This window comes from Chlorocebus sabaeus, chromosome 22 (assembly GCF_047675955.1).
Source record: "Chlorocebus sabaeus isolate Y175 chromosome 22, mChlSab1.0.hap1, whole genome shotgun sequence".
Taxonomy (NCBI): domain Eukaryota; kingdom Metazoa; phylum Chordata; class Mammalia; order Primates; family Cercopithecidae; genus Chlorocebus; species Chlorocebus sabaeus.
Window position 1 is genome coordinate 43,121,864 of NC_132925.1, and position 22,813 is coordinate 43,144,676.

At 41.1% G+C, this 22,813-nt stretch overlaps 1 protein-coding gene across 5 annotated transcripts in view; it reads right to left on the reverse strand.

Annotated features, from left to right (window-relative positions):
• Nucleotides 1-407: 407 nt before the first annotated feature.
• The window catches only part of HACD2 (3-hydroxyacyl-CoA dehydratase 2), a 100,351-nt gene continuing 77,945 nt past the window's right edge, over nt 408-22,813 (reverse strand). For 4 of the 5 annotated variants that reach the window (XM_007985576.3, XM_038003420.2, XM_073009774.1 and 1 more), the window contains 3 exons: nt 11,829-11,950; nt 9,466-9,644; nt 408-3,951 (listed from right to left, as the gene is read on the reverse strand). In XM_007985576.3, coding sequence (XP_007983767.2) covers nt 3,869-3,951; nt 9,466-9,644; nt 11,829-11,950 — 384 coding nt within the window. In that variant the 3' untranslated portion in view covers nt 408-3,868. The other variant, XM_007985577.3, reaches the window with a different exon arrangement.

The following is a 22,813-nucleotide window of genomic DNA, read 5'->3' on the forward strand; positions in this document are numbered from 1 at the left end:
TGCCTTTGCACTCTAGCCTGGGCAACAGCAGCGAAACTCTGTCTCAAAACAAAAAAAGAAAAGTTACACTAACAAAACCCCAGCTTGTTATAAGACAAGGGTCCTCAACCCTGTGCTGATTAATATCTCAGATTCTCTGGTCACTTGCATGAGGAACCCCTTGTCCCTCTGCAGCCAGCTTGCAGACTGGCTTAGCCTGAAGACTGACTGGCAGGGAAGGACTTTTTGGAAACCTCTTAATATAGTCTGTCTTTCCTGTAAGTGCAGAACCATTATGAATAGCAGAATTAGATTTTAAAATTGTTAAAGAGCTGGAGTCCGTAATTGAACTGAAATTCTCCCATATTCCTGAAACACCACATTCAGGCCTACTGACTATGAAAAATCATTGCACTCACTGGTAGGTATTTCAAATCCAAGCAGAGCACACATCAGTTTATTTTAAAATGCAACACAGATCAGTATTTTATGAATACAACTTATTACCACATTAACATTATCAGGTAAAAACAGCTTTCAAATGCATGCATAGAAAGTTAAGCATAGTCTCTGGACTCCTTATTTCTAAATATACAAAAAATACATTTAAATTATATAATTTTAGTGAATCAAAGACTTATAAAATTACAGTTTTGGTTTTCACAACATAGAAAAAATACAAAAATGACTATATATACGGTTGTATAATTTTTTACCCAAATTTCAAAGGAGCAGTATGTATTGAATTTAATGTTTTATCTGAAACTCAGAACTGCAAGTAATTTGCAGGTTGGACCACATCAATGCCAACCTTTTATTATAAATGAATAACTAAAAAAATAAGTGAAAAATGAGGGCATGATCTCTTCTTATACCTCTTCAACTCTCCAGCACCTAAACCTTTCCTGTCAGAAGTCTGCTCTGGAGACAGTTTTTCATCTGCAAGGCCAGTGCTTTATTCCATGACTAACTCTCCATGGTGCCTCTAGGTAACGGTTGGTACCTGTTAAATGAATGAGCCCAACCTCAGCAAACATAACGCAGCAAGATGCAGATTAGCAGTCTTTGCTGACAAAAGTACTACTGTGGACCTCAAAGAATTCTCTCTGTCAGAAGAAGGCCCCCAAGGAGGGGATCTGAAACACACAATCAAGTGGGTAGTTGGGAAGATGATGCCTTTGACTATGCCCTGAAATGAAATCGCTAAGTCTGACAAAATACCCACAAAAACATGACATTCCTTGTTCACACTTTATAAGAAGGTGTGACATTTGGTGGTGTGGTTGTTCTCAATTTATAAAAGAATAAATGACTTCAAAGGAGAAATGAAGTCATGTTAGGGATAAAGAAAACAGTTAGAGAGGTTATTGAAGGACACAGTGACATGCCTTACTTATCTGCCATAAGTATTCTAAATGTTGATGTACAAAAATACACACTGGGGTTGAGACCCTTTTTGAAAAGGGAGCTGTGTGCTGTGTTCTCACTGCCAAAGTTCAATTCAATGCAACAGCACTGTTTGCAACAGAATGTTTTTCATAAGTAGTGACAAATTATAATAAAGCGGCACAAATAAAACCCCCAGTCCAGCAACCCTGGAAAAGCTGCATTTTTCATCCTGACTTCTAGAATTTTCCCAAAAACAACTGAAAAAATCTAACAGAATAAAGTAATATGACAAATATAACCCAAGTTGATTCTATTTTATAGTAGAAATACATTATGGAAGAATAAAACGAGAGAAAAGGCATGAAAAAATCTTTCCCACATATTTTGTCTATCAAATACAAGAATAGATTCTAATCTCAACACGCCCAAGTTGAGTGCTGACTTTAAGAAGCAGAATTTAAAAGTTCAATTCAAAAATAATTTATTACACACCTGCCTGCATTAAATTTTCAAACTTCTATAAAAATAAGCACTTAAAAATTTAGTTTTCCAGGGGCCGGGCACAATGGCTCACGCCTGTAATCCCAGCACTTTGGGAGGCCGAGGCGGGCAGATCATGAGGTCAGGAGATCGAGACCATCCTGGCTAACACGGTGAAACCCCGTCTCTACTAAAAATACAAAAAAAAATTAGCCGGGTGTGGTGGCATACACCTGTAGTCCCAGCTACTCGGGAGGCTGAGGCAGGAGGATGGCATGAACCCGGGAGGTGGAGCTTGCAGTGAGCCGAGATCACGCCACTGCACTCCAGCCTGGGCAACAAAGTGAGACTCCGTCTCAAAAGAGAAAAAAAATTTAGTTTTCCAGTATGTTTTCTGATATTCGCAATTATACTTTATTTTTTTTTTAAATTTATTTATTATTATTATACTTTAAGTTGTAGGGTACATGTGCACAACGTGCAGGTTTGTTACATATGTATACTTGTGCCATGTTGGTGTGCTGCACCCATCAACTCGTCATTTACACGCAATTATACTTTAAATGACAACTACTCAATAAGCTAAACTTTTAAAGTCTTAAAGTTCAACATCAACCCCCCCCCAAAAAAAAAAGAAAAAAAAAACTGCAGGGGGTGGGGGAGGAAAAAAGGCTCCATAAAGATACTGTGCTATTTAATACTTAATGGACATCTGAACTTGGGCTTTCACATTTTCATCCAACTCTTTCTATTTTTTTTTTCAGTTTACCTACAGTTGCAGTACCAGCCCTTTCTTGAGGAGTTTTAAATGCATGGTTGAGCAATTAAATCATATGAGGATGTGACATGGATGAGATAATGTCGGTAGGACCAAACTATTTCTTGGCTGCTCCAACATGCGGAGGTGATACGGCTTTTAGCTCATGATGGCCCAAGTGGAATGTTTTACTGCCTATGGACTTACAGCTTGGTGGAAATTAACATAGGACCTTAATTAGCAAAAGTATCCAAACAGAAGAGCGAATGAAAATTAAAAAATAAAACAATAATGGTGTATAAACTTACTCCTGAATGTTTTCTGACTACCTTTCTAAAGCAACACATTCCATGTGCTTTCAGTAACAAAGCCTCCACTCCTACGTGGCTGGATCAGCTTCTTCAGGGTCATCAGTGCATCAGTGAGAATAGCTACTGGCAAACACGTTACTCAGAGGTGTTCTGAGAACAGTGCTGTGAAAAGGTTATGAGCTATTGAGCTCCCCCTTTCTGAGACCTATCATTTTGTTAAGATATGATTGAGGCTGAGCTCCAGATAAGATATATTCTTTACGGTATACACATACTTATTAGATTCAAGCACGTTTCTTAGTGGCAGGCAGTAATGACTCAATTTGAAACAAACAAAAGGGTTCTAAGTTGTTTTCTGATTATAGGCACTACCCCAAAGCTTCATAGGCATATACATTTTATAATTCATTCATTAGATATAAGGGGATAGGTCCCAGCCATAACTTCAGAGCATTCCAGAGAACAGAGTTTGCCGCTTCAAAAATACAAATAGTTTCCAGCATGCAGTCAAGCACTTTGACAAGGGAATGCTAAACACACTGCAGACTGAAACATAACTATACTGCAAGCTGGGCTATTCGGTTGGTACGACTTCATTATTCAGACTGTAACTCTCAAGTACTTAGTGTTACAGGTCTTTATTGATCAGATACATGAAGGACACAGAAGGACATAAAATGCCAAATCCCTTTCTAATGCCATCATAAATATTAGGAACTTCTGGTTGAAAGAGCATGCTGAGATGAACTGGCCAGGGTGTTTTATGTAACAATCTTTTTCTAAAATAAAATCTCAGGCCCACGTGACACTGGATTTTTGTTTTAGTTTTGTTTGAATATTTTAAAAATAGTTCTTACTTATTTTCTATGAAACGTATTGGGAACTCAAAAAGTCTGCAGCATTTTTTGATCATTGAAAAGTTTGTTTTGGTGGGAGGTGCAGAAAGCAGGAACTATTCAAATTTCTTGTGCTCTTCAGTATGAGAAAGGATCTTTCTTCTCTGGTGTATCATGTGGAAATACAACTGGGGAAAAACTGAAAAGAAAAGACAAGTTGGTTAAGAGGATGGTTTAAAATTCCATGCTCTATTTAAAGCATATGAACTTGAGGTCCTCTCTAACCCTCTGACTAATTTCTCATCCAGTAACCAAGGAAGGTAACAAAGTGGGCTTGGGGAAAGGGAGAAAAAACATAGAGAGACTTACCATCTTTCTTTTCCTGCTTTAGCTGAGGGAAAAAGTGGTGTGGAATACAGTGACAGACACTATTGTCACTATCATGACCTATCTCGATGCCACACAGCAGCCAAATAATATTCTTTCATGTATTATCTCCACATTTATTCTGATTAACTTCACAACAACCAGGTGAAGAATTCTAGTGATGAAGTTATTATTCCTATTTCAAAGAGGAGGAATTTGAGCTCCAGAGAGGGTGAGCAACTTGCCTGAGGTCTCATAGTAAGTCCCGGACAGAATTGGGACCAGGCTCTTGGCTCCTGACCCTCAGCCTAGCCCCATCTGGTCCCAGGACAGGTGGTTCTCTGGGAAGAACAACCTCTCTTGGGAAATAGTTTTGGGTAAAGACTTGAGGAGGAGGAGGAGGAGGAATGCCACATTTGCTTTGAACACAACTAAGCCAGGTTTGGATGTTAAAAAAAAAAAAAAAGGCCTTATGAAATGCAGGCCAGTGTCTTAGGCACTGGGGATTCTTCTGTTCTTGGTCATTTCACAGAATACTTCAAAAAGCACTGGTTCTCAAATGAATGGGGTGGTACTGCCGCCTTCAGAACTATTTGGAACTATTTCGATAGTTTGACTATTTGGAAATAAGGGAGAAAGGGAAAGGGTACTGGCAGTTGGCATATGAGACCAGGGATGCTAAAACATGCCACAATGTATGACAGTACCCACTACTAAGAAGTATCCCACCCAAAATGCCTATAGTGTCCCTCTAGGAAATACCAGTTTGAGCCACCCAGACTTCACAAGGTTACTGTGTGTAAACAACTCCAGGTGAAATGCTCTTTGTTGTACAATACCCTTCCTCTCCTCATCTCTCCAACAGCTCCAATCTTTATTTTATTGATATTACTTTTTTAGACAGGGTCTTGCTTTGTCACCCAGGCTGGTGTGCAGTGCTGTGATCTTGGCTCATGGCCTGGACCTCCTGGGTTCAGTCAATCCTCCCGGCTCAGCCTCCTGAGTAGCTGGGACTACAGGTGCACACCACTTCACATCCGACTAATTTTGCATTTTTTGTAGAGATGGGATCTCCCTATGTTGCCCAGGCTTGTCTGGAACCCCTGGGGTCAAGGGGTGTGCCCACCTCAGCCTCCCAAAGTGCTAAGACTATAGGCATGAGCTACCAAGCCCAGCCCAGTCTCTCTTTTTCAGACGGTCACGCATATTTTTGGAAGATAATTTCTACTACTCCCAACTCTCTCCTGACAAGTTTCTTCCTTTTTAAATGGGTTCCAAGCTGGCCAAATTTCAAATGATCCTCCCAAAGCACGCTGGGACACCAGTGCATGTGTGACAAAGATCTGCCAACCTGCAGAGGAGGCAGCATGTGGAACAGGGCTGCCGTCCACGCCATTGCTACTGCCAGGCAGGACGCTGTTCACAGGAAAGACCTCACTTAAACATATAATTCAACAGGCAGAGAACTATTTTGGCATGAAAGCCAGAAAATCTGACAAGTTCTATAATCTAAAAACTGGAAGTCAAGATATAATTAAACCATAAGGAATGTTAATTGTAATCATTTAAAAATGTGGGGCCAGTCCCATTTCTATAGATTTACTGTAGCGAAGGGAAACTGTGAGCTGGGCATGCTCAAAACCTTCCACTGGTTGCATTTGTGTTCACACAACCGGCAGCTGCAGCCTCACAGCTGGCTCAGATGGCCCGGGGGAGAATAATGACCTGGAAGTTATGCATTAAGCCCTTGGTGGCAGTTCAAGGAAGAAGATGGCCATGCAGACCTTCATTTCCATGGGCAGGGCCTGCCACCTACCAGAAGGGTCAGATGATGGTGCTTTCACTCCTTTACATCTCCCAGAGATTCCTCAGTACCCAGAGAAAGGAATGTGGATGGGAGGCCAAGGGCCTAGGGTGCCTGGCCTATTCTCCACAGTACAGGCAGTGGCCTTCTGGCTGACCAGAACTGTGATTCTGTCTCCATCTGAATCACCTACATGTTCAGACTGAACCCGACCATGACACTGAAAGCTTTCCAGATGCATGGCTGCTACTTTTAACAACATGAGCTACACTGAGGAATAGCACTGAAAAAACCCCTCAACCTGAGAACAGGCTATTGAGAATTCCACCTTCTGTTCTCCCAGTTCAGGGGACACAGAATGGGGACACTGCTGGGCACATGTGTGTGTCGGTCCCTGTGTGTTGGGGGTCAGCGGGGTGTGGGTGCTGCTGGGCCCTCCTTTCTTTAAGAAGATGGCCAGCCCTCTTGGGGCTCTCTTCCCCTCTGGGGAGAGAACTGTGGAGGGTGAGAGCACCAGATACGCTCTCTGCCTGGGCCAAGTCTCCTTGGTTGCTCTAAAAATCAGAGGTGTGGTTACGGTTACTGACAACCTGGAAAGTGCCGGCTTCTCCAGCTCCTCACCCCTCATCAATGTATCTTGCCCTTTTTTGGCTCCCTCCCCCATAACCAATTTTCACCAATTTGGGGGTGGAATGTAAACAGGCCGTAGACATCTACTGAGTCCTGCAGGGACTGTGTTGTACTAATCCTGTATATATTGCAACTACAGCAGAATAGGAGAGGAGCACCTGGCCAAGGCACCCCAATATGAGGAAACTCCTGGGGCCAAGTCTCATGAGCCACAATTTAGGCTATGTGTGCAACAACGCAACAATGGATGAGGCCCATGAAAAGGAGGTGTTACTTTATATAATACATGTGTATCATCAACTTACCATTAAAGATTAAAAGAACACTATCTTGTAGAAAGAAAACCAAATTTGTTAAAGGAGACTGCATGTCAACAGCAACCTCCTAATTCTGCATTTTCTTCTGATAAATATGAAGCTTTGGAAAGTTGGAAATGTGCAGCTGGCCAGAATGAACTGTACACTCTGGCCTCAACAGTAACAACCTGAACCCCTGAGGACATCCAGAGCTGCTGGCTCAGGCCAGAGCACAGTGAGGCCAGCAGGCACCAGGTGACTTGCATCAGGAGAGGTGGTCTGTGTGCCATCTTGAACCTGGGGGAGGAGTCCGAGGTTTGCAGGGAATCTTTTAATCATTATTTGAGATCTACCCTTTTCCCTGGTCTACAAGAGGTAAGCTGCCTTAGAAAAAGAAATTATGTTAGACTTTAACTGAGCCAAGTTCTCTTACCAAAAGGAGGCTGGGACTGCAAGGGGGAATTACTTAAGGTAAAGAAAGCAGACTTCTGTTGGGAGGAGAGTCCTTTCCTACTCTCTAAAACAGGGGTACCCAACCCCTACCTGTTGGAACCGAGCTGCACAGCGGGAGGTGAGTGGTGGGCAAATGAGCATTACTGCCTGAGCTCTGCCTCCTGTCAGACCGGCTGTGGCTTTAGATTCTCACAGAAGTGTGAACCCTGTTGTAAACTGCACATTCAAGGGATCTAGGTTATGTGTTTCTTATGAGAATCTAATGCCTGATGATCTAAGGTAGAACAGTTTCATCTTGAAACCATCCCCTGCACCACCCAGGGAAAAACTGTCTTCCATGAAACTGGTCCCTGGTGCCAAAAAGACTGTGGGGACTGCTGCTCTAAAAGACAACTGGCTCTGGGGTCAGTGTCTTCTCTTTCCTCTATCTCTTTCAAGACCAAAATGAAAAGCTCACAGCAGTGGGTTTCCCTCAGGAACGCTATCGTCATGGAGGCCGCATGTGGTACCCAGGCACTGTCACTACACCAAGAGCTCAGAAGGAAGAGGCAAAGCTCAGCACTGGTTGGCTACCAGAGCACAAAGAGACAAACATGCAGACAGATGGAGGCTGCCCTGGGGAGTAGTTCCTGGAAGGAAGCCCTGCTTCCTAGAGAGGTTGGAAGTCTTGCAGGAACTCTCAGGTAGGAACTCCTAGATTTTTGTCAATGTGGAAGCAGCTTGTTATGGATCTGATTTCATAAAAACCTCCCTGCCCCTCTCCCAGTCACCCAGTATGGTACCTGTCTCCTATTCATTTGACCATGGTGAATTCAAATAAAGCCTGTGGTGCCCACTGGGATAATATGTGTTAGTTACTCTGAGTGTGATAAAACTGCAACTGTGAACTGCTGCTCTAGAGACTGGAAAATGAAACTCTTAAAAAAAAACAAAATTAGAAAGGTGAAAAACTATTAGTTAATTTTTATTACTTAAACATTTAGATGATTTCACATTTATCGTCTGTTGGAAAATCAACTACTTTTTACATTTGAAGAGAGATGGCCTCTGGTTGCTATGATTCCAGCACTAGAGAGGAGGACTCGATCATGAATAAAGAGTGGAAAATGAATCATGAAGCAGAACTGTATCCAAGAATTTCTGCAAGATAAACACTCACATGAAATCTAGATGTAGTTTTTTTCTCACAAAGCATGAAATGCAATTTTCCACAGAGGGACACAAGCATGTCACTTTGTTAGGATGATTCATTCTGGTGATGCCGTGGAATGAAGAGAAGTCCAACCCTGTCTGAATTTAACCTGGGGTTTAGGGAAGAATATTGCATCTTTTCTAGATTAAAATAAGATTCAGAGTTACAATGGTTATAGAAATAGCTAAATGAGAAGAACCACTAACATTGTATGTCCTTGGTTATAAGAAGATCTTTTGGTATGTAGAAATCAATCATAGGATTTATAATTGAACATCAGAATTCCAGCATAGGACTAAACTCTTCATCCTCAGAAAGCAGGGCTCACTTCACAGAGACATCAAACGTGTCTTTTTCTCTGTCACTGATAGGCACATTTGATTATCCATATACTTAAATCTTCAGCAGTACTATTAAAATAATTAAAAACCATCTTGAAGAGAACACTGTGTCCCAATCAGTGCTCAACAAGAAAATGAAAAATGTGGAAAAAAATATTATTTTGTTATGTTTCTAGTTAACTATCAATCAATTCAAAATGAAGTTAAATGTCTATTTCGATATAGTAACCAATGCAAAAGTCTTTTTACCATGTTTTTCAAATACCGTAACAAGCAGTTCTTAAGAGACAGAAAACTACAATCAAGGTAAGGCCTTTAATGGCTTTTTTGTTTTCCATTCAGTACTTTCCCCAATATATACTTAACCTAGCCTGGTACTCAGTTTCAAACCCACATGCTGAGAAGGGCTGCATTTTGGCAACTGTATTGAGAAGGGTTCATCTTTATTCAATTACTACTGGAAAAAATTCCCTTTGATAGTCAGCATTCAAAAAAACCAAGAAGAATTCCCAATAAATGAGATTTACATTTACTTGGATATAGTGCAAAAACAGTCAAAGATATTTAACTCTAGTTATTGTAGAGCCAAATTTTAAAACATAATTAAATATATGCATAACTGTTTACTTACTTGGAATGTAGGAGATCATTATTAGAATCAGGAATGCATGGTAGTCAAAAGAGAAATTGTATTTGTTGGGTAAACTGATGGAATACAGGCCAGCTTGTCTGACAAAGGGCAGAGCTGCGTATATTGTGAGCAGTTCTCCTGACACTCCCATTGGGTACAGCACAATGAAAAGTGTGTACCTAAAGCAAAACAAAATATTCATTACTGAGGCTCAAAGTCAGCTTTAGGAGGAAGCTGCACTTCCCACCCTTCTAATCAGTCCTGGTCTTTTAGAAAATGATTGTTTATACATTTTCCTGTTTACCTGCTATTCAGATTCAGGTTTTACAAGCCAGTTTTTGAAACCAGCCTACAGCAGGTATGTTTCCAAATGGTCTAACGACAAAATAAAGTCTGTTCAGGCAGCCTCAAAATTTGGTCTGATGAAATAAACAACTCTTCAAAATTATGCTCTAAAATAACTAAAGTGATGCCAAATGCTGGTAAAGTAGGGGAACTGAGTCATGGTTTATATTGAAGGGTCCTGCCCTGTGGGTCTTGGGATGGGGTTGGGGTGGTAGTGGCAGAGGTGCTGGAACATGTGGTCTAGGAATTCCACACCACACGCAAAGACTGAACAACAACAAAAATAGCACAAACATCTGTATACTGCTACTATTTTTCAAATGTTTGTACGTGCTATTGTGAAAAATTAAATATATGCAATTAAAAAAATTTAAAATTCATAATAGCTTTTGGTTACTATGTAATTTTCCAATCAAAACACCCCACAATTACGATTATCGTCACATGGGAGGGGAATCTGCATAATTTTTCTCTCTTTAAAAATGAGTTCTCCACATTCCTCAAAGAATTCAGAGAGCAGTCACTGCCCTATGGAACTGTAAGCCGCTGTAAGTATTGCTAAAGGAATCATCAGCTCAGACTTTCAACAGTCTTTGGCTGTTTGTGGCTCACAATGTGCAACAGACTACAAACTTCTGTGTACAGGAATTGTGTTGAAGATCTCTGAAGTGGAAGGGAAGACATATTCCCCACTGCCAATTTTAGCCACACTAAGTAGGATGGTGGAAAAAAATCTTTCAGAGGCCATGGAGAACAGTGGACTAAAGAATCTTTCTCCAACAGTAAAATCAGGGCTTGGTCCACAGACTTCCCTAACAATCAGGGTAAACAGCTTTCACAGTGGCTGTCCAGGTTGGTTAGTAACTGCTCTGTTTCCCATTCTTCCCCTTTCCTAATAAAAATGTTCATTGCAAATGAGAAAAACAATAAAAATAACGAAGGAGTTCCCATACTCGAAATGTTGGAAACAATCAGATTATGTCCCTAATTTAATTACTGAACTCATAAATAGTCTAGGAACCACTGCTTTCTTTCCACCAAATAAGGCGTTTCAGCTCCAGGGACAACTTGGATCCTTCTGCTTTGTCACTCTCCCTCAAAGTCTTTCCCAGCTCAGAAAACTGCCTACAACTGTCTCATGGACTTATTAAGGTAAGCAGATGAACTACTAGCCTTTTACCAAAGTCATCATTACTTGTAAAAACAAAGCAAAATAACAGCGATACACTAAAACTGCCATGTAATGCTTGTTATTACCTAAAAATTAATTTAAGAGTCACAGCTTCTTGGCAAAATTGAGACTAGGAGAATAGGACTCGGTCCAAAAACACCCATCACAATGGCAGAAGCTCATCAGTAAAATGTGATGATATGGACAAAAAAGGGATGTTACAGCAAATCTCTATTGATTGCTACTTGGTGATTAAATTTTTTTTTTTTTTTTTCTTTTGAGATGGAGTCTCGCTCTGTCGCCCAGGCTAGAGTGCAGTGGCCGGATCTCAGCTCACTGCAAGCTCCACCTCCCGGGTTTACGCCATTCTCCTGCCTCAGCCTCCCGAGTAGCTGGGACTACAGGCGCCCACCACCACACCCGGCTAATTTTTTTTGTATTTTTTAGTAGAGACGGGGTTTCACCGTGTTAGCCAGGATGGTCTCGATCTCCTGACCTCGTGATCTGCCCGTCTTGGCCTCCCAAAGTGCTGGGATTACAGGCTTGAGCCACCGCGCCCGGCCGGTGATGAAATTTTTTTGAAAAAGAAAATACTGTATAATTTAATTGAAAAGAACTGATTCCAATTAAAATAATTTAAGTAAAATATAAAAACCTTAAAACAGTATTTCCGTTAGTCAAAGTTAAGTACAGAGTCCTATTCTGATGAAATCTACAGACAAGATTTCTACCCAACCCCTGTATCAATTTTATTTTTAGAAACTTGGAGGCAATATTTAGGCAATAAAAGGTAAATGCAATGACAGACCATTTCAAAAGTGAGCCTTCATTCCATGTGCTTTTTTACCTGGCCCATTTGATGAGGTAAGGCAGATGGTTTAACAGACTGAATGTATAAAAGGAGTAACGGATGATTTCCGTGATCGTCCAGGCAATAACAAACAGGAGGACACTGTCTTCACTCTGTACCTGAAGGAAGAGGAAAACAAAAGAAAAAAACCACACAGATAACGTTAATGAAGACAGTGTGCAGCACCCGGCAGAGCCAGGGAGTGAGTCGGCACAGCTGCTGGTCTCTATCCTCAGGGCCCCTGTACAGCAGAAAGAGCTTGTGTGTAAAGGAACTGGGGCCTAGGATGACAGCTGTGTACATTCCAGAGATGAGGGCCAAGTGCGAAGGGCCTCAGTCACCAGGAGCGAGAGCAGCAGGGCAGGGTAACAAACACGAGAGGTGGGAGTTTTGCAGGTTTGCCAGCCTCATGCGGAGAATGTGGACTGATGTCAGTGGGAGCCAACAGCAGTTAGGTAAGGAAGGTGGGAGGGCAAAGTGGTGGAGAGCTTGGGATCCATTACCAAGAATTTTTCTTGATTTGCGTGACAGCTGCGAACTCAAGACAATTTCAGAAAAGGGGAATGTAAGGATTAAAGCACAACTGGGCTGGGTGCAATGGCTCACGCTTGTAATCCCAGCACTTTGGGAGGCTGAGGTGGGTGGATCACATGAGGTCAGAAGTTTGAGACCAGCCTGGCCAACATGGCGACACCCTGTTTCTACTAAAAATACAAAAAATTAGCCAAGTGTGGTGGCACATGCCTGTAATCCCAGTTACTCAGGAGGCTCAGGCAGGAGAACTGCTTGAACCCGGGAGGCGGAGGCTGCAGTGCGCCACTGCACCACAGCCTGGGTGACAGAGTGAGACTGTCTCAAAAAAAAAAAAAAAAAGCACAACTGAAGATGAGGCTAGCTCACAGAGCCAGAAGAATTCCAGTGAGGGGAGGGCTAGGGACCATCTGCAAGGCAAGGGCCCATTTATTTCCTCCCATTAGAGACTTCTTCCCCCAGAGGAGGCCTGCATTAACTCCTCTATGATTAGGGAAGCTTCCACACTGTTCCCGGGAGGCAGTTAGAGCCAGAGAGCTTTGAAATCTCCAGCCTCCTCTGAAGTTGTTTTTATGCTGGAAAAAAAACAATAAAGGTTTAAAAGAGCCCCTAGGTGATTTTTAAGGAGGTTTTCTCTTGTATTGAAAATTTACTGCTGTGGCTTTAACTTTCAGCACCTCCCCCAATCCCTTCCCAGCTGGGTTTGTAATGAACTTTTGTGCTTGAAAATCAACAAGAAATACCCTTGCACCCTAATTCATATTAGTTTCCATATATCCAAAAAAAACAAAAACAAAAAAAACAGTCCAAGAGTCGGACATAAATAAGAAATCCCACCCCATAAACCGAACAAATCTTGACAAGATGGACTTTCTGTCCCATTCCTAATACCTAATACAGCGAGGGAATGGCATTCTAGCCTTAACTTTTGCTTCTTTCCATTTGCAATGTTAATAGTTTTTAGCACTTATATTCTTCCTCAGAAAGTGTACATGGAGCGATCCACCTACACAATGAAATAAGTAGTCATTTACATATCTATTAACTAAATTGCTCTGACAAAGAATTTCATAAATGCACAGTTACTATTCTCTAAAAATAATAAGAATTTCATACTGTCAAGAGCAAGAGTACTTTCTGTTTTCCTGGTGCTCTCATATTAGCCAAAGTAAAGCAAAAGCCAAACACCTCTAAAGCTTTCATGGAGAGATTTTTCAGTCTGTCTCCAAATCCTTACTTGAATCCATCTATAACAAAATATAATATAAATATAAAAGCACACTTTGCTTTTTGATGTATTTTATAATCCTCCTTATCTTAAGGAGATATGTTTTTACAGTTATGAGTGGAAGCCTTGCCTAAAGAGCTCTGGGTTATAATAGGAAGTTCCTTTAATATTTTGTACTGTAAACATCTTGAAAGCAGGGAACGTGTTTTATTCATCTTCTGTTTTCCAAAAACACTTTGTGCTTTTCACAAGTAAGAGCTCAATAAATAATTGCGGGGTAAATGAATTCAGTCCTAATTGGGTTACTCCGAGACTCAGTTGCCTTCTTTATGGTGCCTGATAGTTTCTGTGTAGTCTTAGTGACCTTCAAATAGGCAAAAACAAACAAACAAAACTCGAAACCCCCCCAAACCTCCTGCTTTGACCCAGCCTAGAGGTTGGTTATTATTCACCTCCCATCCATCCCCAAGTTAGATCTTAGCCAAAAGAACTATGACGAACTCAGACTAAGTATGAAAGCAGTCTGTTCCCAGAGTCTAGCTGTGAAGACGATGGCATAAGTCTTTTTTAAAATACTAGGGATGCAGGAAATGACCATTTTGTGCAAAATGATATCTTCCAATCAATAGGAAATGCAACATTGTTATCAAGAAGGGATTTGGATAAAGAGATTGACATTATGTGATTTATAGATAATTATAAACCAATAACACAAAACGGGCAGTTAAAACCAGTATGATCAATGAGACTCGAAGAGATATTTGTACACTCATGTTTATAGCAGCATTATTCACAACAGTCAAAAGGCAAAGAAACCCAGGTGTGTACTGATGGATGGATAAGCAAGATGTGGTCTGTACATACAGTGGAGTATTATTATATACATACAGTGGAGTATTATTCAGCCTTAAAAGGGAGGAAATTCTTACACATGCTACAACATGGATGAACCCTGAAGACATCATGCTAAGTAAAATAAGCCAGTCACAAAAAGGTGAATACTGTGTGATTCTACTCATATGTGGTACCTAGGGTGAGGCAGAGACAAAAAGTAGAGACAGAAGGTGGCCAGCAGCTGGGAAGATGGGAAACAGAGAATTGTTGTTTAATTGGTATAGAGTTCCAGTTTGGGAGGATTAAAAAACTTCTGAAGATGGATGGTGATGATGGTTGTACAACAATGGGAAAGTATTTCTGCAACTGAACTATACACTTAAAAGTGGTAAAATGGTAAATGTTATATGCATTTTACCACAATAAAAAATAAATGAAAAACCCCCCAAACAACCCTCAGTAACCTAAATTTAATAAGTCTAAATGTAATTACATGACTTAGCAACAACAAAATGACTCCAGATCAGAATGGAGAAGACCCACCTTATGAAATCAAGAGATCTGGAGTCTTTGGTGAACCATAAGCCTCACAGGAGCCAACAGGGTGTGAAGTGGCTGTTCAAACAAACAACACTCCAGGATTCAGCTACGTTAACAGTCTTATCCCAAGTACTACACTGTAAATAGATGAGACCCCACTTAGGGAACAGAGCCTGCTAGAAGAATTCCTCAACTAGCAGAGCTGACTTTGGAAAAGGAAAGAGAGGGTAAGTACTTTAAAATATGTAAAAGGATACCATAAGCAAGAGGCAGATGGACATGAGACTAGTAAAACTGGCAGGGAGTAAAATGCTGGGTTCAACCTAAGAAAAACTGAGTAACAAACCAGGTGACTAATCACATAGGCCACCGCAAAAAAGTCGTGTGCTTGTAGGCCCTGGACACATCCCAACCAAGACTGCCCAGGAAGGTCCTACCAAGGACAGGGGTCTGAGCTGGCCTGGGGCGGCCAGGGCTGCTGCTGTTCTTTGGAAAGGTGTGTGCCCATGATCCCTCCACAGGCAAGGCGTGAAACGCTGGCTAATACTGACTTCCTTGCATGAGCTGAAATGTTTCTAGTTGGTGAAAAAAATGGGTAGAGGCTTTGATGCTTCTTAAAAATAATTTTTCTTTCATCCAAAAGGCCAGAGAGGAGAGAATAACTGACAAGCTCTCCTGTCATCATTACTGACTGCTGAGCATGTGAAATGTGAACAGTTCTCTGGCTATTACTCCCTGCTTGATGGCAAGGTCTTCAAGGGCCCAGGTCTCATCATTTGGCTTCCTCAGTCCCGACACAGGTCTGGACACAGGGATGTGTGGAATCAATGCCCCTTAAATCGGATGATAACTTATATTTTTCTTTTCCTCCCCATTTTTTTTTTTCTTTTTTTGAGACTGGGTCTTGTTCTGTTACCCAGGCTGAAAGGCAGTAGCACAATCACAGCTCACCATAGCTTCAACTTTCAACCTCCCAGGACAGCCTCCTTGGGACTGATCCTCCCGCCTCAGTCTCAAGAGTAGCTGGGACTACAAGTGCGTGCCACCACACCCAGCTAATTTTTTTCTTATTTTTTTGTAGAAATGGGGTTTCACTGTGTTGCCCAGGCTGGTCTTGAACTCCTAGACTCAAGTGATACTCCCTCCTCACCCTCCCAAGATGCTGGGATTACAAGTGTAAGCCACTATACCTGGCCACTTTTCTATTTTGAAAGCAACAATTGGGAACATTTTTATAGTAAGTGGGGAGCCTCCTTTCTATTAACTGCCAGTGAGTCATCAATAGCCTCACAGGAGTAAGAAAAGCTAATTTAGCTTAGGAGGGGTTTTTTGAGGGGCAAAGGATTTGGATTATAAGAAGTTCTACTCAGCTGCTTTTTGAATTTATAACTAGAAACATATAAACATATGATTTTATTAATTATCAAGAATAAGAGGTTTATGGCTGAGGGGCTCATGCCTATAATCCCAGTGCTTTGGGAGGCTGAGGCAGGAGGATCACTTGAGGCCAGGAGCTGAGATCAGCCTGGACAGCATAGTGAGACTCCGTTTCTACAATAAAATTAAAAAGTAGCCAGGGTGGTGGTGCACACCTGTGGTCCTACCTACTTGGGAGGTGAGGTGGAAGGATCGCTTGAGCCCCGGAATTTGAAGTTAAAGTGAGCTATGATGGTGCCACTCAACTCCAGCCTAGGTGACGAGCAAGACCTTGTCTCTTAAAATAAGAAAAAAGGAGGTTTAATAAGTCTGCTTAAAGATTTTAATGCAAATGTTCATAGAGTATTAGTCATAATTGAAAAGTGAAAACAACCCAAATATCCATCAACTGGTGAATGGATAAATGACATCTGATAGATATACCTGTACACTGGAATACTATTCAGCAACGTAAAGGGAAGAAATATTGACACATGCTACAACATAGACAAACCTCTAAAACATTATGCTGAATGAAAGAAGCCAAATGCAAATCATCATACATTATATGATTCCATTTATATGAAATATTCAGAAAAGGCAAATCTAGAGACAGAAAGTAGATTAGTGGTTGCCAGGGGCTGGGAGTAGGAACTAATTATAAAAGGGCATAAGGTCTCCATGATGTGCTTATTTCACATTGCATCCCTATATCAAAACATCTCATGCACCCCATAAATACAAATACCTACTATATACCCACAAAATTTTTAAAAAATAAAAAAAAAAAATTTTAAAAAGGGTATGAGGGATCATATTGGGGTGATGGAAATGTTCTAAAGTTAGATTATGGTGATGGATGCACAGCTTGGTACATTTACTAAAAACCATTTAATTATACACTTAACATGGCTGAATTTTGTAAATAATACTTCTGTAAAGTTATTTAATAAAAAAGTATCTGGGAGGTTGAGATGAGAGGATAGCTCGAGCCCAGGAGTTCGAGACCAGTCTGTGCAACATAGTGAGACCCCCTCTCTTAAAAAAAGAAAAAAAAAGGAGTTTTCTTTAATACATATTATTGCCTTTTAAGAGAAAAGGGACATTTAGGGCAAAGAGGGAGACGGGAGATGATGAAGATTTACCAAGGATTTCTAAGACGAGGGAGACAAAAGCCAGGTTTAGGATAGGTTGCCAAAAATGCCATAAAGCCATGTTTCAAAGTTGCATGTTCAGAAAGATGGGCACAAATCGGGGAGTGGGTACCATGAAGCCCTTCCTGTTAGGGAATCTTCCTTTGCCTGGCATAGTGAGCTGTGTATTGGATACTCCACGCTGCAGACGGAAGGTTTCCACCCCCTGCTCTAAAGCGAGGGAGGAGGCGGCTGGGTGTAGGCGGCTTGTGTAATTTAGCCAAGGGAGTTTACATAGAAATTCAAGCTGGAGAAACAAATGGGTGCAAGAGAAAAACCTTTACACACAAATAGCATCATATGTTTGACTTTAAAAGGCACAGGGAGTATCAGTACATGAAAAGCTGTCATTTTTATTACAGTCAAAGAAAAACAGATGGTGCCACATAAGAAAACCACTATTGTAGAAACCCTATTCTTCTTAGCATTTTGGAACCCGCTGCTTACTGTGCTGGTTATTTCAAAGAAATTCTCTAACCAAGCTTTATGGCAAGCATTCTTTCCTCTTCTTAAAACCCCTTTCATTTGTAAAGAGATTTGGTAAGATCTAAGAGGGTAGGACTAGGGTTTGCTTTTGGAAAAACCGTACGTTTGTCTTAGTCTGCTCAGGTTGCCATAACAGAATACCATAGACTGGGGGCTTAAACAAGAGAAAAGTATTTTCTCACAGTTATGGAGGTTGGAAGTCTGAGATCAGGATGGCAGCATGGTTGGTTTCTGGTGAGGGCTCTTTTCCTGACTTGCGGTTGGCCACCTTCTAGATGTGTCCTCATATAGTATCTTTTTTCATAAGGGTGCTAATCCCATCATGAGGGCTCCACCTCCTCATGATCTCATCTAAACTTATTTCCCAAAGGTCCCATTGTCAAATACCATTGCACTGGGGGCTAGGGTTTCAAGGTATGAATTTTTTGTGGGAGGAGACACAATTCAGTCCATAGCAATGCTCTAGACTAGGTGTTGGCAAACTTCTTCTGTACAAGGCTAGTCAGTAAATAATTTAGGGAGGGTTTGTACCACATGTGGCTGTTGTAATATATTCATCATTGTTTTTTAAACCCTTTAAAAAATGCAAAAACTATTAGCTGGGCATGGTGGCGTGTGCCTATAGTCCCAGCTACTCAGAATCACCTGGGCCTGGAAAGTTAAGGCTGCAGTGAGCTGTGATCACACCATTGCACTCCAGCCTGGGCAACAGAGCAAGACACCGTTTCTAAAAAACAAAACAAAACCCACCAACCAACAACAAAAAAAAAACTATTATAAATCGCAGGCTAGATTTGGCCTATAGGCCAACCTCAATTATAGATTCATTTAACCCCTCCAACCTTCGACTTTTTTTTTTTTTTTTTTTTTGAGATAAGAGTCTTGCTCTGTCACCCAGGCTGGACTGCAGTGGTGCAATCTCCGTTCACTGCAAGCTCCACCTCCAGGGTTCACGCCATTCTCCTACCTCAGCCTCCTGAGTAGCTGGGACTACAGGCGCCCGCCACCATGCCTGGCTAATTTTTTTGTATTTTCAGTAGAGATGGGGTTTCACCGTGTTAGCCAGGATGGTCTCGATCTCCTGACCTCGTAATCTGCCCGCCTTGGCCTCCCAAAGTGCTGGGATTACAGGTGAGCCATCTCACCTGGCCCCTGTGACTTCTTTAGCATACAAATGTCACCCTGCAACATTTCTTTGACAGATTGTGTGGGGAGGTGGGGAGAAGGGAGTCAACGTCTATCACCGATGGACACTATGGGGGGAAAAAGCAACCTTGTAAGAACATGTATTGGCAGGTTTTTCATGTTATTGTCATTTTAAAATCTCAGTAATTTCTTGTGTGTGTGGATAATATAAAATAAAATTTATCATTTAATAATTTTAAGCGTATAATTCGTTGGAATTAAGTACATTCACCATATTGTGCAACCATTACCACTATCCATTTCCAGAAGGATTTCATCATCCCAAATAGAAACTCTGCACCCATTAAACAATCACTCCACATCCTCCCCTCACCGCCCACAGGTAACCACTATTCTATTTTCTATCTCTAAGAATTTGTTTATTCCAGGTACCTCATATAAGTGGAATAATACAGTATGTGCCTTTATTTTTTTGAGATGGAGTTTTGCTCTGTTGCCCAGGCAGGAGTGCAGTGGTCCAATCTCGGCTCCACCTCCCAGGTTCAAATGATTCTCGTGCCTCAGCCTCCCGAGTAGCTGGGATTATAGCCACCCACCAACACGCCCAGCTAATTTTTATATTTTTAGTGGAGACACAGTTTTGTCATGTTGGCCAGGCTGCTCTTGAACTCCTGACCTCATGTGATCTGCCCACCTCGGCCTCTCAAAGTGCTGGGATTACAAGTGTGAGCCACCGTGCCTGGCCCAGCATGTGTATTTCTATGTCTGGTTCATCTATGTATTAAAATTTCCTTCCTTTTTGTGTCTGAAAAATATGTCATTGCATGTATATACTACATTTTGTTTATCATTTGTTGATGGACATTCGGGCTGTTCTGACCTTTTTGGCAGTTATGAATATGCTGCTATGAACATTGGTGTATAAGTTCAAGTACTTGCTTTCAGTTCTTTTGGGTATATTCTTAGTAGTGGAGTTGTTGGATTGTATGGTAATTTTATGTTTAACTTTTTGAGAAACTGCCAAACTGTTGTCCACAGTGGCTGTACCATTTTACATTACAACCCTACCAATAGTGTGCAACAAGAGTTCCAATTTCTCCACTGCTTATTTGCTGTATTTTTTTTTTTTTTTTTTTTTTTTTTTGGTTTTTTAAATAGCAGCTGTCCTAATGAGTGTAAAGTGTTATCTCATGGTAGTTTTGATTTGCACGTCCCTAATGACTAGTGATGTTGAGCATCTTTTCATGTGCTTATTGGCTGTTTTATATCTTCTTTGGAAAAATTTCTATTCAAATCCTTTGCCCATTAAATTTTTTTTAGCGTCTCTTTTTAATATTTATGGTGACAGCAGCAAAAATTATACCTAATTGTTACTGAGCTCTTACTATATGCCAAGCACTTTTTAACATATATTACCTCACTGAATCCCCATTTTACAGATGAGTAAAGTGAGGTTTACAGAATTTGAACCCAAGGTATGCCTCCTAAACCTGAGCAGCTCTGGCTTGTCTTCTTGGGCTTAGGGGTCTCACATGCATGTGTGCACGGAAGCGCGCACGCACACACACGTTGTTATGGGGTAACAACTATCTTTCAAAATCAGTAACTTTTGGAAGGAACCCTATGCAAGAAGAGCCTAGAGAACAGATAAGGTAAATGTGATGTTTACTTAGTGTCAATAAAGACATTAGTTCTTCAACAAATGTTGCCTACTTCTGAAAAGGGAATAGAGAATATGATTTGAACTTCAGGGACTGAGTGGAAGAGGTTCACCGAGAAGACTGAGTAAAGCATAAAAAACTACAGGTCACTAGCACCCAGAGGTATCTTAATATGTCCATGAAATGACTTCTAGTTGTACATCAATGACCCAAGTTAAAATATAACATAAGAACTTGAAACAAACACTAATGAATTACCTAAAGTCAATGTGAATCTTCTTCCCTGAGTCTTGTTTTGCTAACAATCATTTCTTTTTCGTTTCAGTCCACCTATGGTTAGGATGTTTGACCCTCCAAACCTCATGTTGAAATCTGATCCCCAATGCTGGGGGTGGGACTTGGGGAGAGGGTGAGTGAGTTCTCACTGTTAGTTTCTGTACCACTGGTGAAGAGCCCTCACTATCCCCTGGCTCCTCTCTCTTCATGTGACCTCTGCACAGGCTGGATCCTTTCACCTTCCCCCACGAGTAGAAGCAGCATGAGGCTCTCACCAGATGCAGCTGCTGGCACCATGCTTCCTATACAGCCTGCAGAACCATGAGCCAAACAGACCTCTTATCTTTTTCAATCATTCAGCCTCAGGTGTTCCTTAATAGCAGCACCAATGGACTAAGATGAGCCCTGTTTATTTCTGGATTTAGCTTATTGTCAAGACCCCTAAAAATTTATCTCGAAAGCTTATTCCTCTTTTCTATCTCTGCTAAGCAGAAATTGAAATACAAAATACGATTTCAATTCAAAATGAAAAGAAACTCATAAATACCAAAATTAAAAAAAGAAAACAGGAAAAAAGGAAGAATGAAATACTTCACTAGGCAAGCTTCTGGTTTTCCAGAGATCAGCCCAATCATCTCAAATACGTCTTTGGATAAGATTCACCTGAGATCACCTCTTTCCCTTCCCCATGTGGAAGACACAGTATCGTGGCTGAAAACTCAAGGTGGTGAGGACATGGAGAGGTGAGGGAAGGTGGTGGGCTAACACAGGTATGAACCAGAGGTCTGGCAGTTGAGGATGGGAGTGGTGAAGGAGAGACAGAGGTGACAGGTGGAAGAGAGAGCCAGTGCAGCTGGAAAACTAGTCACATGGAGCAAACAAGCAAACTGAGCAAAAAAATCAATATATTAAGAAAAATTGGCTTCTTGCTGTTGGAGGAGGTTACTAACAAACATGGAAGGGAAAATGCCAGAAAGAACACTGAGGTATTAGACTGTGGTTGGAGGGATCACTATGAACTCATGATTTATACACATACACAGCTATAAAAATACTTTTAGATGTAAATGTGTGTGAGTATATATGTGTGTACGTGTGTGTGTGTATGTGTATGTATATGTATCCAAGTTTTCTCTACTGAGAGGGTCTAGAAGCAATGACATCTCAGTAGCAGTGAGCACCTCATCTACCCAGATCCTGGATCCTAAGTTACCATCCTCTACTAAAAGGAACCAGGCAGGGCTCTTTGGCAAAATGGCTGATTCCAGGGCTGGGGCTGGGGTAGTACAAGATGAGTCTGGAAATCTTTTTGTGCCACATCATAAGGAAATACTCAATGGATGATGGAAGTAAGTCAAGAGGACCAGGAGGAAGAACTCCCACTGGCCAAATCTAGATAGTTTTAGCAACAAAATAAATAATAGACTATAATCCATTGAATTATACAGGAATTCATGAGTCCAAACAGATATAAATAAAATAAATAAATGGGAGAAAGGGAAAGCTATTTCTTATAGAATGCCAACCCCTATGTATAAAAGAAATGACAGAAATAGACAGTGGCCATTTGATAACCATCACAGAGGTGGCTGACATAGGCAGGAGTCATTCCCACAAAATATTCATTAATAAAAAGGAGGTGAACTAGAAGTGAAGAAACCCGGCAGATAC